Source organism: Psammomys obesus, unplaced genomic scaffold (assembly GCF_907164565.1).
Source record: "Psammomys obesus unplaced genomic scaffold, mPsaObe1.curated_primary_1811, whole genome shotgun sequence".
NCBI lineage: Eukaryota > Metazoa > Chordata > Mammalia > Rodentia > Muridae > Psammomys > Psammomys obesus.
In genome coordinates, this window is record NW_026596134.1 from 1,704,435 (window position 1) to 1,717,741 (window position 13,307).

General features: G+C 51.1%; 1 protein-coding gene across 1 annotated transcript in view; it reads left to right on the top strand.

Moving 5' to 3' along the window:
* Cdc42bpb (CDC42 binding protein kinase beta) overlaps positions 1–13,307 on the top strand; it is an 88,988-nt gene that overhangs the window by 61,222 nt on the left and 14,459 nt on the right. Inside the window, exons 13-23 of the mRNA XM_055593240.1 lie at positions 231–473; positions 1,416–1,526; positions 2,628–2,872; positions 2,958–3,063; positions 3,368–3,492; positions 3,754–3,859; positions 6,652–6,800; positions 7,597–7,691; positions 9,235–9,314; positions 12,529–12,618; positions 12,833–12,910. Of these exons, the coding sequence (XP_055449215.1) occupies positions 231–473; positions 1,416–1,526; positions 2,628–2,872; positions 2,958–3,063; positions 3,368–3,492; positions 3,754–3,859; positions 6,652–6,800; positions 7,597–7,691; positions 9,235–9,314; positions 12,529–12,618; positions 12,833–12,910 (1,428 nt within the window). The remainder of the gene's footprint in view (positions 1–230; positions 474–1,415; positions 1,527–2,627; positions 2,873–2,957; positions 3,064–3,367; positions 3,493–3,753; positions 3,860–6,651; positions 6,801–7,596; positions 7,692–9,234; positions 9,315–12,528; positions 12,619–12,832; positions 12,911–13,307) is intronic.

Here is a 13,307-nt window from a genome sequence, read left to right on the forward strand (position 1 = left end):
GAGGAGGACCCTGGGGAGGACTGTGTGTGAGGAGGACCCTGAGGAGGACTGTGTGTGAGGAGGACTGTGTGTGAGGAGGACTGTGTGTAAAGTAGGCTGGCTGGTGCTGAGCACCCACATCATGTAAGGCATCTTGTTCTCAGGAGCAGTTTCCAAACCTATGACCATAATTTGAATCACTTTCAACTTTAATATGACAAAATAGAGCTTACAGAATTCTTTTCCTTCAGCAATTAGTAGAAGCTTCGGAGCGATTGAAGTCCCAGACCAAAGAACTCAAAGACGCCCATCAGCAGCGGAAGCGGGCCCTGCAGGAGTTTTCAGAGCTCAATGAGCGCATGGCGGAGCTCAGGTCCCAGAAGCAGAAGGCGTCCCGTCAGCTCCGCGACAAGGAGGAGGAGATGGAGGTGGCCATGCAGAAGATTGACTCCATGAGGCAGGACATCCGGAGATCTGAGAAGCTCAGGAAGGAGGTACCTTTCCTTTCTTTATTTTATCTACTGGTGTGACTGTGGGTGGGTGAATCTATCAGTCAGAGGACAGCTTGCAGGGGTCTGGTTTCTCCTCCACCACGTGGGTTCCAGAGATTGGGACCAAGTCATCAGGCTGGGGTGCAAGGACCTTCTTCCTGGCTTTTAAGAATTTGAGTTTAAAAAAAAAAACACACTCAGGTGTTTTTAATCGGGTGTATGTGTCTGTATGTATATGTATATATACATAAACGCCTGATTGATGGCTAGATACCTGAGGAGGAGTTGTTTCGGTCTTCTGGTGGTGTCCTCCTCAGGCCTGCCTGGAGTGCTGTCGCCTGGGCAGGCTCCGTGTCCTAAGTTCATGACAGGCGCTTGCCGATGGTGGTGGACAGCCTGGCAGCGCGTGGTCTGGCGCCTTCGTGTGCAGGCTGTCAGCCCCAAATGCCTGTTTGTTTCTCAGTTTACTTTCGTGTATCCGTAGTGGTAGTCAGTCCAATTAGTTAGGCAAAACCCCTAAGAATTACGGGTAAAATGACAGGCCACCTCGCTTTGTCCTGAGAATTTGGGCACACGGACAAAACAAGCTTGGTCTTCAGTTAATTGTCACCTGTCCGACTGGGTCATGGGCACGTGGGCTTTTCTCTCCTTTTGAGGATGTTTGAGTTTTCATTTAAAAACAAGATTGTAAGTGTAATGGTGTTTTTAATTACACCTTCGAGTGTCGGAATTGTTTCCACAAATTGAGAGCTTTTCTTGAATTTAAGCCTCAGATCATCTATTTAGCTAGAACGCGGGCTTGTTTCAGTCCAGCTAAAGTGTTCCTCAGCCTTCAACGCGTGCTGAAGCTGGTACAGGGAAACTGGACGGGGACTGTGCTCGATCTGCCCCGCTTGGGCCTTCGGCCAGGTTCTGTTTATAAGAGACAGATCTGCTTTTTCTTAGCTGGAAGCTCGGCTTGAGGACGCAGCCGCCGAGGCCTCTAAGGAACGGAAGCTGCGTGAGCACAGCGAGAGCTTCTGCAAGCAGATGGAGAGCGAGCTCGAGGCCCTCAAGGTAGAGCTTCTCCCCTGGGCGCTGCCTGACTCCAGGGCAACTTCCAGGAAGTGGAGGTGCGGGAGGACGTGTGGCCACTGCCCTTTCAACAGTTTCCACTGTAAAAACCAAGTCCATGCCTTTGTTGTATGAAAGTTTTAGGCTTTGTGGTCAGTACTGCTGGGTGAGCAGGGAAAGCCTCCTTCCTGTCCTGATTTCCTACACTTGGGCATGCTTAGTTTTGGAAAAGCCAGGTCAAGCCAAGTCCTGTTGTTGATGTGGCAGAGGCCACATCACCCAGGACCAGCTAGTGGGGTCAGAGGGCAGTAAGAAGGCTTGGAGAGCACAGTCAAGAGTTGAGGGGCCACGGCCAGGCCATCAGTGTGCTCTTGACCTCTGGAGCCCGGGCCTCCGTATCACTGGGGTTGTCGTGGCGTCCTCTCCTTTGAGCCCTTCTGCCATGGTATTCTTCTTCTGCTTTGCCATCACTGGATCCAGCTCTCAGCCACACTGTTTCCCAGACTGGTTCCTCAGACTAACTCTCTGCTGGCTTTTTGCCACATTCCACACATACAGCCAGCAGTGAGTGTAAAACTATCAGGGACACCCTGCACTTCTTCCTGGTGCCCCTGGACCTGGTCTGCAGTGTGCCCAGCCTGAGTCAGCCCCTCTCTGCGGCCTTCCCCAGCCACACCAGCCTTCCCAGTAGACTCGGCCCCAGTGTGCCCCAGTGTGCCTGTGCACACTATTTGTGCTGCCTCAGATCCCTTACAGCCCAGGTGGCCCCACACCCATCCCATGTCCCAGCGCTCTCCTTCCCTTACCTAGTTCTCTGCTGTCACCCTTCCGCTGCTTGCCCCTGAGAGCAGGACCTCAGTGCCTCTTCAGTCACTGGAAGGTCTGTGCCAGGCAGTCAGCACCCAGAGTCCTGGGTGAATGGGCAAACAGCACAGCGCTGAGGTACCAAGCCTGTGCACGAGCTGCAGGGCAGGCGCTGTCCCCTCACCTGTGGTTTAGAAGGCCTGCGTCCCCCACATGGCTCTGCAGTTCTAGGTGGCAGGTGGCATCGTGCCCTTGAGGAAGGACACAGAGGCTGTGGTTTATTTTGACCTTTATTTGAAGGTGAAGCAGGGAGGCCGGGGTCCAGCGGCCACGTTGGAACATCAGCAGGAGATCTCCAAAATCAAGTCAGAGCTTGAGAAGAAAGTCCTGTTCTATGAGGAGGAGCTGGTCCGCCGAGAGGCCTCCCATGTGCTCGAAGTAAAGAACGTAAAGAAGGAGGTACACGACTCAGAAAGCCACCAGTTGGCCCTGCAGAAAGAAATCCTAATGCTGAAAGACAAGTTGGAAAAGTCAAAGCGAGAGCGGTAGGTACTGCTGGCCCCAGTGAGGGAGGGAAGCCCAGTGGCACCCTGCCGCTGCAGTGTCTGAGGCCCTCGGTCCCCTGCACAGGCACAGTGAGCTGGAGGAGGCCGTCGGCACCGTGAAAGACAAGTACGAGCGGGAAAGAGCGATGCTGTTTGACGAAAACAAGAAGCTGACAGCTGAAAACGAAAAGGTGACTTAGTTCGCACCACCGCCCGGGGGAGCTGCTGCTTTTTCACTTGGGTTTTTTGGAAGCCTCGTGCCTCTCTTAAATATTTTGACATTTAGATGAAATGATACATTCGGCCCTTTAAATGTCGAAAAGCTGCTCCTCCTTGGCACTGTCGCTTCCTAGGTCAGGTTTTTACTGAGCTGAGACTTGGGTTAGAGACAGGGTAAGCCCCACCATGCTGACAGCCGAAGAGCTGGCGTCACTGTGCTGCGCAGTGCAGAGGCGCCAGACAGACATGTGATGTGGTGACATTGTTTAATTGCAGCTTTGTTCCTTTGTGGATAAACTAACAGCCCAAAATAGACAGCTGGAAGATGAGCTGCAGGACCTGGCATCCAAGAAGGAGTCGGTCGCGCACTGGGAGGCACAGATCGCAGAGATCATTCAGTGGTACGTGCCAGGTGCAGTGTGAAGGGCCTCTGCCTTGGCCATACTCGTCCTGCAGGCTGCAGTGTGCTCGCTGCTGTTTGCCCGAACCCCTGCCTCTAGGAAGCAGTGGTCTTCGCAGTGGACTGAGGGCGGGAGACCCCTTAGGACTTGGGTTGAACGGCTCATTGCTCCTCATTGCGGGTGACGCAGCGGAGAGCTGCCGTGGCGATGTCTGCACACCTGGGGAGCCCCTGCTAAGAGAAATCCCTGTCCCCCGTGTAGGGTCAGCGATGAGAAGGATGCCAGGGGCTACCTTCAAGCCCTTGCCTCTAAGATGACCGAAGAGCTGGAGACTTTGAGAAGCTCCAGTTTGGGATCAAGAACCCTGGTAAGATGCTGTCAAAGCTTGATTTCTCCTAGCGAGCTCACTGGTGGGCTCATTGTAAGGGACTGTGCAGCTTACGGGCCATTCAGATGCGAGCAGGGAAGCAGCCTGTGTCGCTCGCAGGACGGCTAGCAGCTCTCAGTCCACGCTGCTCACGGCCTCACTTCCTTAGCTGTCAGCTTGTGGCGTAGACTAAGAAATCACTGTGACCCAGCATGGGATGTAGGTGCTCCTAGAGGCCAGAGGCGCCAGAGCCTCCTGGAGCTGAGCAGCTGGGCAGGGGTGCTGACCTTGAGCACTCTGCAAGAAGAGCCTCAGCGGCTGGAGCCATCTCTGCTGCCCATTCCCCTCTCTTAAGAATAGATGAGTAGTGTGTATGTATGTATATAAGTGAATAAAAGGTAGTAAAAGCAATGTAGAATTTTATTCAGAACGCAAAATTGGTCAACTTGCATTTTATTGAGATAAGGTTTCTCTGTGTTGCCCTGGCAGTCCTGAAACTCTTTTTGTTGACCAGGCTGGCTTGGAACTCAGAGATCCTCCTGCCTCTGCTTCCTGAGTGCTGGGATTAAAGGCGTGTGCTACCACGCCATTCTGCAGAGGGGCAGGAAAGCGACCATGCACTTGACTCTCTGGGTGGAAACCATTTTTTGGTTTTAGATTCTAGATTAAGAAACATCAGTTAGGCTATTCAGTGAGTTTGGGGTTAGGGCAGCTTAGTTGGTGAAGTGCTTGCTTACAAATATGAGAACCTAAGTCTGACCCATAGCACCCAAGTAAAAACTCAAAGTGAGCGGCAGACCCCTGCGACTCTCGCTGGGAGGACAGACAGGGCGGTTCCTGGGCTTGCTGGCAGCCAGTTTACACTAACTGCCGAGCCTAAGGCCCAGTGAGAAGACTGTTTCTCAGAAAGTAAGAAAAACTCCTGGGAAACAATACCCGGGGTTGACAGCTGCCCTCTGGACTTGTGCACCCATGTGCAAGCACACAGCAAAAACAACTAAAATGCTAAGTAAATTCAATAATATTCAGTAACTTTCTTCTGTTGCCAGGCAGTGGTGACGCACCTTTTAATCCCAGCACTCAGGAGGCAGAGGCAGGTGGATCTCTGTGAGTTCCAGGCCAGCCTGGTCAACAAATAGAGTTTCAGGACTGCCAGGGCGACACAGAGAAACCCTGTCTTGAAAAAGAAAGAAAGAAAAAAATGTATATCCTATTTCTCGTTTTTTTTGTTCTAGTTACATTTGCTTGTAAAATACTTGTAGCTGTTCATTTGCACTTAGGAAAGCTGGTTTGCTTTATTCACTGTAGCTTCATTTTAGTAGCTTAGTCCTTTATTCCTCCTTTCCTCATAATAATTTTAGCCTTTTACTGTGAGTAGGAATCAGTAATGACCTAGGGTGAAGAAATAGTAAAATGTTTCAGGATTAGAGGGAGAAACTAACAGGCCTCATGGCTTATAAGTATCCAGTTAACCAACACATAAACGGTTCCACAAAAATCAGGTGTTTGTTTAAAAATTACAGCAGACATGTTGGCGTCCACCTTTGATCCCAGAACTTAAGAAGCAGAGGCAGGACGGATCTCTATGAGTTCAAGGCCAGCCTAATATATGTAGACAGGTTTAGGTTAGCCAGGGTTATACAGTGAGACCCTGTCACACAAAAAAGGAAAGAAAGGGAAAAAGAAAACCCAAGTAGAGGTTCTGGGGAAACGGCTCTGGCCAGTACAGGGAAGGCAAAGGCGCGTGTTCTAGCTGCACCACCCTGTAGCAGGAAGAGTGTAACCTGCCATACAGTTGTCCCCTGACCTTCACATGCTTGCCATAGCACAGCCACACACACCATGTTTTGTCTGCGTGTGCGTGTGCGTGGTGCTGGCGCAAGTCGAAGAGAGTGAATGTTGGAGCTCCTAGAACTGGAGTTACAGATGGCTGTTAGCCACCATGTGAGTGTGGGCGCTGAACCCAGGTCCTCTCGAAAAGCAACAGGTGTTCTTCACTGCTGAGCCATCTCTCCAGCCCAGAACGAGAGAGAAAAACGTTAAGCAGAGGCAGGCGTGGTGACACACACCTACAGCCCTCAAACTGGAGTTGGGCTACATAGTGAGACTCTCTCCAAACTGTTTGTTTTGTTTTGTTAGTTTTTTGAGACAGAGTCTTGCTATGTAATCTTTGCCAGCCTGCAACTCACTATTAGACCAGGCTGGCCTGTCACTCACGGAGATCCTCCTGCCTCTGCCGTCCAAGCTCTGGGATTAAGTACTTCCACCCCCACCTTAAACTCTGTTTTTAAGGGCTTCTGGGAAGGACTGGAGAGGTGGTAAAGAGATACACTGACCTTCCCTGGAACCCAGGCTTGGGTCCTAGCACCCATGCCTGGCAGCTCACAACCACTGTAACTCCAGCTCCAGGGTATCCAAGCCTCTGGTCTTCGACGTGGCCATACGAACACACATACACACGCAGTACATAAAAGTAAAAATAGTGAAAATGTCTTTTTTCAAAAAGACTTCTAAGAAAGAATTAGAGTTAAAAAATAGTGCCCTGGGGATTTAGCTCAGCTGTAGGGCACTTTCCTAGTGGGCCCTTGCCAGAGCTCATTCTTCAGCACTACAGAAAGAAATAATTACAAATACTAGAACTAAAAACAGGACTGATGAAGGTTAATTTGTAAATATAATACTAAAGGTGTAAGACTGAAAATGTGAATTACTTGTTTGTATTCATTTTATTAAGTAAAATGTATTTTTTAATTGATTTAAAATCTATTTTGTTACTTTAACCAATGTCAAAGGATCCGCTGTGGAAAGTTCGTCGGAGCCAGAAGCTGGACATGTCCGCGCGGCTGGAATTGCAGTCTGCTCTTGAGGCCGAGATCCGTGCCAAGCAGCTCGTTCAGGAGGAGCTGAGGAAGGTCAAAGACACAAACCTGTCCTTTGAAAGGTGGGTTTTTCCTGGAGCTGACCTCACAGAGGAGCTGGGGTTCTGTGTGACCTTGGAGGCTAAGTAGGCCGACCAGGGATGTAAGGTGTATAGCTCTTAGTGCTTTACGAGAGTCAGGTGGGGAGACTGCCTTTTCCACACGGGTGCAGTTCAGTGTTCTCAGGAAGTAATGAGAACCTCAGTGCACGCCTGTAATCCCAGCACTCAGGAGGCTGAGACAGGGGTTCTGATTCAAGGCCAGCCTGGACTATGAAAAAGCCGTAAAGGGCTGACTATGCGAGCCAGTGGTGAAGAACTTGCCATGCCTGTCCAATGCCGAGATTAGTTGTGTGCCCCTTATGCACCCAGGCGAGTAGACATCATTGTCCCCATTCTACACGTGGTGAGACAGGTGCAGGCAGGAGGTGAGGTGGTGTGCTCAGCGTCATCGTGCTAATGTGTGGCCGAGTGTGCTGGGTCCTCCACACTCACACCAGCTCTCCTGGTGTCAGTCTCGGGAAGCGACAGCCAACGGGTCCGGGCTGTGTGCTCACCCGTAGTCTTACACGCTCCTTGAGCGTGGCCTTACTTAGATATCTTTGTTCACTGGTGTTAAGGCAAGGTCTTGATGGAGTCCGGCCCCGCCTGATTTTGATCCTCCCATGTCGGCTTCCTGGTTGCTGAGAGGAAGGGCTGGCGTGCCATTAGCCCTTCTCAGGAAGCCAAGAGGGCCCTGCACTCATACTCCAGCACATCGGAAAACAGGCCGTGTGCCCTCTATTCAGTGCACTTAACAGCCATTTACTTCTTATTTCAGCAAACTAAAGGAATCTGAAGCCAAAAACAGGGAATTATTAGAAGAAATGCAAATTCTGAAGAAAAAGATGGAGGAAAAGTTTAGAGCAGATACAGGTAAATTAAAACCTAAAGATTTGAATTGTTAAATAGCAGCCTCTTCTAATGAGTGGTTTTGTTTTTATAGCTATTTTCAGTTGTATAAAATCTTTCAAAGCTAAAATTTTGAAACAATATGTTTAAAAATACCTCCCCCAAATTAGCGATAATTTCTTCCTTTGAAAAATGAATGCAAACACACACGTGCACACACGTAGTTACATATTCATATCCCCGGTCACACAAAACGTGGTCCTGTTCCATGCGGGGGAGAGCACGACCTGGCAACCCTCTGGGGCCCTTTTGCAGCTGCTCTGAGCCCTCTGGGCTTTTGCTGCCTTTTGCTCACCTGGAGGGTGCTGTGCTGTGGTGTTGAATAGCTGTAATCCCAGTGCTCCGGACGCTGAGGCAGGACAGTCCCGAGTTTGAGCCAGACTGGAGTCCATAGATGCGTGTGCATAGAGTGCTTCATGTGTTGGGGTAGATTTTAGAAGTGAGGCTTTGTCCATGGCAGAAGGCCTTATCAGTTAGTCTGGGACAGGAGGGCTTGCCCCACAGCCCACTCTCAAAGTGGCCATCAACACCAGGATTCTTCATCCCAAAAGGTGTCTCTCACTACAGGAATTTGCACTCTTTTGTCTGTTGCGTAAAATCTGGGGCCTTCACGTTTCAGGAGCTTTTTAGGTATTGAGGATGAAATCCCTTTTGATTTAGGTTGATTTTCCTACTTTGACTTTGCTAAGGAACAGCCTTCCTGGGGCAGGGTTTAGCTTAGTTAGAGTGTTTACCTGACAAGCACAGAGTTCTGGCCTGTACGCCCGTCAGTGCTGCATCTAGGCATGCTGATCTGCAATGAGGCCCTGCTGTCCCCTCCCAAAAACTTTTTTGTGTAGAGCTTACTGATCGGGTCTTTCCCTGAGAAGGAAACGGTTCCCGCTGTGGCTGTTGAGGTCATGAGTGCGTTCTCTGTCATTTTATTTCTCTGGGCTCTGCTGTCCTGCCCGGTTGTACGGCTCCACATCACTGCATGCTTGGTGCCTGCCCAGGCCAGAAGTGGACCCTCTGGAACTGGGATCCGATCACAGTCGGTTGTGAGCATCTGCGAATCCAACCTGGGTCTTCTGGACGTGTATCCAGTGCCCTTGACCTCTGAGTCACCTTTTCAGCCCCCTCGTCCCATTTTTTTTTTAGAAACGGGACAGAATCTCACGGTGTTGCTCAGACTGGCCTCAAACTCCTGGCCTTCCCGCCCCAGCCCGGCGCGGCTTCACCTTTAGGTTGGGGGTAGTGGACGCGAGCCCACTCAGTGTCTCCCCAGCTGTATGCTCGTCTCAGCTCTCCTTTCTCTCCTGACGTCGTGTGGGGCATTTCTCTTCACGCAGCCTCTGTGACCCTGTGGTCCCTCCTGCCATCCACCCCTCCTTTGAGAGGCTTTCTCGGGTTTGGTTGTGAGAAGTGTGTTAACTCTGACTACTCCGGAGTCCCATCAGGTTGGTGGGTTTCTTTTAGGACACCTTATGTCTTTATGGGTTTTGCCTCAGTTTTCTTTTCTTTCTTGCAGGGCTCAAACTCCCAGACTTCCAGGATTCCATCTTTGAGTACTTCAACACTGCTCCTCTTACACATGACCTGACCTTCAGAGTGAGTACTGCTTGTTGAAAAGAAGTGTGTAAGGTACAGATAGTGAAAGTAGGCTGGTGTGGTGGCACACGCCTGTGATCCCAGCGCCCACGGAGGCAGAGGCAGCAGGGTCTCCGGGAGTTCAAGGCCAGCCTGGTCTACAGAGTGAGTCCAGGACAGCCAGGGCTACACAGAGGAAACTGTCCCCTCCCCCCAAAAAAATTATAATTAAAATTTTTAAAAATATAGAAACAGTAGCGTGTGGCTTCACAGCCTATAAGCCCAAAATGGCCCAGGACAGGAAGGTTTGACGTCGCTGTGAGAGTTGTCAGGTGATGTCATGGTCAGGGAAGTCACGCATGTGAAGGTAGAGACTACTGAAGGTGTTGGAACTTCTGGAGACTGGGCAGAACTGAAAAATACTTCACCTTTGCAGTGCAGAAATCTACACTGGCCTCTGGCTGAGCAGTGAATGTTTGGGGTAAAATTTAAAATAATAGTCATGTTTAAAGTAAAAGTCCTGTTGCCACTTCTAGGCCTTCTGTGTGTGTGTAGTGGACTCAGTGGTTAATGGGAAAAGTGGTTTATAAGTGATTGAGTAGCAAGCCTGGCCCTGCCCGTCACTGAGCTGGCACACCTCAGGGTGACCAGTGCGTGACTGCCATCTGCTGAGAATGCCCCTGCAGAGCGGGCCGAGCCGCCTCTGCCTGTCCCACGGGTGTCCCAGGGCGGCCACTCTCTCCCTCGGGAGCAGCGGAGTGGACTGGCTGTCCTGGTTCCTTGCATGCACACGGGAACACGAAGGCTGGGGGCAGCTTAGTGACAGGCCTTGCCTAGCACCGGTTTGATCCCCGGTCCGTAAGGGGCTGAAGAGTGAAAGGTGTGTCTTTAGTGGAGTGGCAGGTGAGCACCTGGAGCTGGTCTTCCAAACCTGTTCCTTACTGTTGACCCTTCCAGGAAGTCTGAGCGAATCTAGTGAACACTCACATACCCCCGCCATGCGCTGCATTTGTGCGCGTGCCCTCTCTCCGCCTGCCCGCCTCCCTCACAGGCACAGGTTTTCTCTAAGCTAGCTGATAGTGGTTTGTAGACAGCAGCAAGCAGAGAGCCTTGCACGGTTGTTTCCCAGACTCAGGTCTTCTCCGTGAGCTTCAGAACCATCCCAAGGCTGCACCAGCACGGAGGTTCACCTCAGGGCAGACTCGCTTGCGGTCCTGGCTCCTGGCTATGACCCTCACAGCTGTTTTCTCCAGTCAGGACCCACCAGGGATCACTGCTGACTGGTTCTATCTAAACAGCCTGTCTCTTCCCGCTTAGGATAAAATAGAATGCCCCGCACTCTGGGTTTATATCATGTTCCCAGTTTGGGAGGGGGATATATGTGTCTGTCAGTCTGTGTGTATCTGGGGGGGCGCAGATTGGTGAATGTATGTGTGTCTGGGTGGGCGTGGTGGGTGTTGCCATTGATTCTGCACAGGAGACAGGGTTTTCTGTTCAGAGGCCCCTCTGCAGTTGACTCACTAGCTGGCAGAGGCCCCTGCTGGACTCCCTCCACTGTAAGCAGGTGGCCGTCACAGGTGACCACGTGGCCACATTGCAACCCTTCCAGTCTGAACCATGCAGGGTCGGGTGCTTACCCTCACTCACTGGAGGGTTTTTGGTTGGTTGGTTTGGTTTTTTCGAGACAGTGTTTCTCTGTAGTCCTGGCTGCCCTGGAACTTTCTCTATAGAGCAGATGGCGTACGTCCTCCGTTCTTTAGCAGATACAACAGTCATTGCTCATGTTGGACAAACCTTCCCATGGGGCAGCATAGGTGGCATAAAGAGCTCAGCTTTCATAGCAGCACTACCAGAGTGGAAGTCGCGGCTTGGACTGCTAACCTGGAGCTCACCAGTACACCTCATTCACTGTCCAGCATGCCTGCCATTTTTAGACCCTCTTCAGCCTTTCTCGTTTGTGTGTGAAGTATGCTTCCTTTAGGAGAAGCTGGATCTCAGCTGGATCAGGGTCCATGATGAAAGTTCCCAGACTTGGGATCTGCTCTGGGTCTCTTCTTGTACTTTGCCAGATTAAATGCTAAATGCTAGAAGTGGGCCATGGGCGCCTCATCGGGCTTTGTCGCCAGGGTTTGCTGGGTGGGAATGATCATTTGTGTTCCTCCTGTCTGTTACACCAAGGACTCGCTCTCCTCCTCGTCTGCATCTTCTCTGCTAGCCTTGTGGGAGGACGTAAGTGACCGCAATGCCCTTCCATGGTTGCTCAGGGACAGTGTCCTAGACGTGACTGAGTCTGCGTCCTGTGATTAACAACTAAGGAAGCTGGGCTTTTACACCACTAACATGACTACTGGCTGTCACTCACCAGTGGACCACTAACTGGCTAACCTGCCCTGTGGGTGGTGCTCATGTGTGCTAGCTTTACTCATTCTGACTAACCCGTCCACAGAGGACTCCTTACCAGCCCCAGCACAGTGCCAGTTGTTCCTGAGCTGTGTTAACCCCCAAACCTCTTCCCCTCTAAACATGGGGTTTTACTCGGGGTCTGAGCAGGTGCAGCTCTTGGAAGGCTGGGTCTGAAATGGAACAGTTCAGCTCTAGACTTGTATGTCTTCTCTGCACATTCCCATGTTACTCCACCCTGGGACCAGCAGTAACCTGTGCCCGGGGGATATCAGGGCTGTGTCTGCAGAGCAGATCACCCCAGATAGCTAATCATGACGTGTGCCCGTGAGTGCAGGCTCTAGCTGTCAGGGCTCTGTGGCATGACAGAATTGTCTCTTGATTTCTGGAAGGAGGTGGAACATCTGGGTGGTCTGAGGCTGCCTGCAGTTGGTTCTTCCAGTTTGTTTTCTGAGGGCTGCCTGAGGCTTACTGTCCTAGTTTCCTATTAAATAAATAAATAAGTTTTTACTGTGGCCTTAGCTGGCTTAGAACTCAGTATTTAGACCAGGTTGGCCCCAAACTCACGGAAATCTGCCTACAGAGTGCTGACTGAAAGTGTGCACTAACATGCCCAGGCCCCAGTCTCAACTTTTAGGTGGCTGGAGGACAGGAGGCTCCCATTAGGGGGGTGCCAGGTGACAGCTTTCTGTTGGCAGGAATAGGGACTCGCCACTCCCTGGGAAAGGCAGGGTAGCTGTGAGTAAACAGATCTGCGGTAACTAGAGTACCGGGGACCCTAGACCCTCACAGAATACACTGTCCAGGAAAAAATACCACCTTCTTCTTTTCACAGACCAGCTCAGCTAGCGATCAGGAAACGCAGGCGGCAAAGCTGGACCTGTCCCCATCAGTGTCTGTGGCCACGAGCACAGAGCAGCAGGAGGTGAGACTGTTGTCTTGTGTGTGCCCCGCGGGCTTGGTGTGCAGCGAGGCCCCTTTGCAGGCTCTGCCCATCATCTGAATGAGAGGAGGAGACCCTGGCAGCTGTCTCGACAGTGTAGTCAATTAGGATGTTAATAATTGATAAATTCTAGAGAGAAACCCCAGGTAGGATCTGGCAGCCAAGCTGAAGCTCACCTGTACACACTTTGTCCTAGGACATGGCTCGGCCCCAGCAGAGGCCGTCCGCTGTGCCGTTGCCCAACACACAGGCCCTCGCCATGGCCGGACCCAAGGTAGGCCCTTCCTTATCGCTGGGTACCTTCTGTGTTTTAGAAGTTAAATTTTGTAAAGACATCTGTGCTTTGAATATACACATTTTGAATATACACAGTAGGGCCCTCGTGGCGTGGGATAGTTCACAAACATAAGTCCAGGACCGTCATCTTCACACTTAGCACCGAGTGTATGTCTCAACTGAAGTGGTGCTGAGTCTCTTCTTCTTTTCCTCATTAGTCCCATGTCTGGCTGATAGGTAGGTGGCCTCTCACATCCAGTCGCTCCTCCGTACTTACCGTGTCTGTTGTAGTGAGAACCATGTGGTTTGTAGGAGAATCTTTCCCAGCATTTAATGGAGCTATCTGCAGTTTGCAGTTTGACTCGTGCCTTTTGCAAAAGCCTGGCACCTCAGTG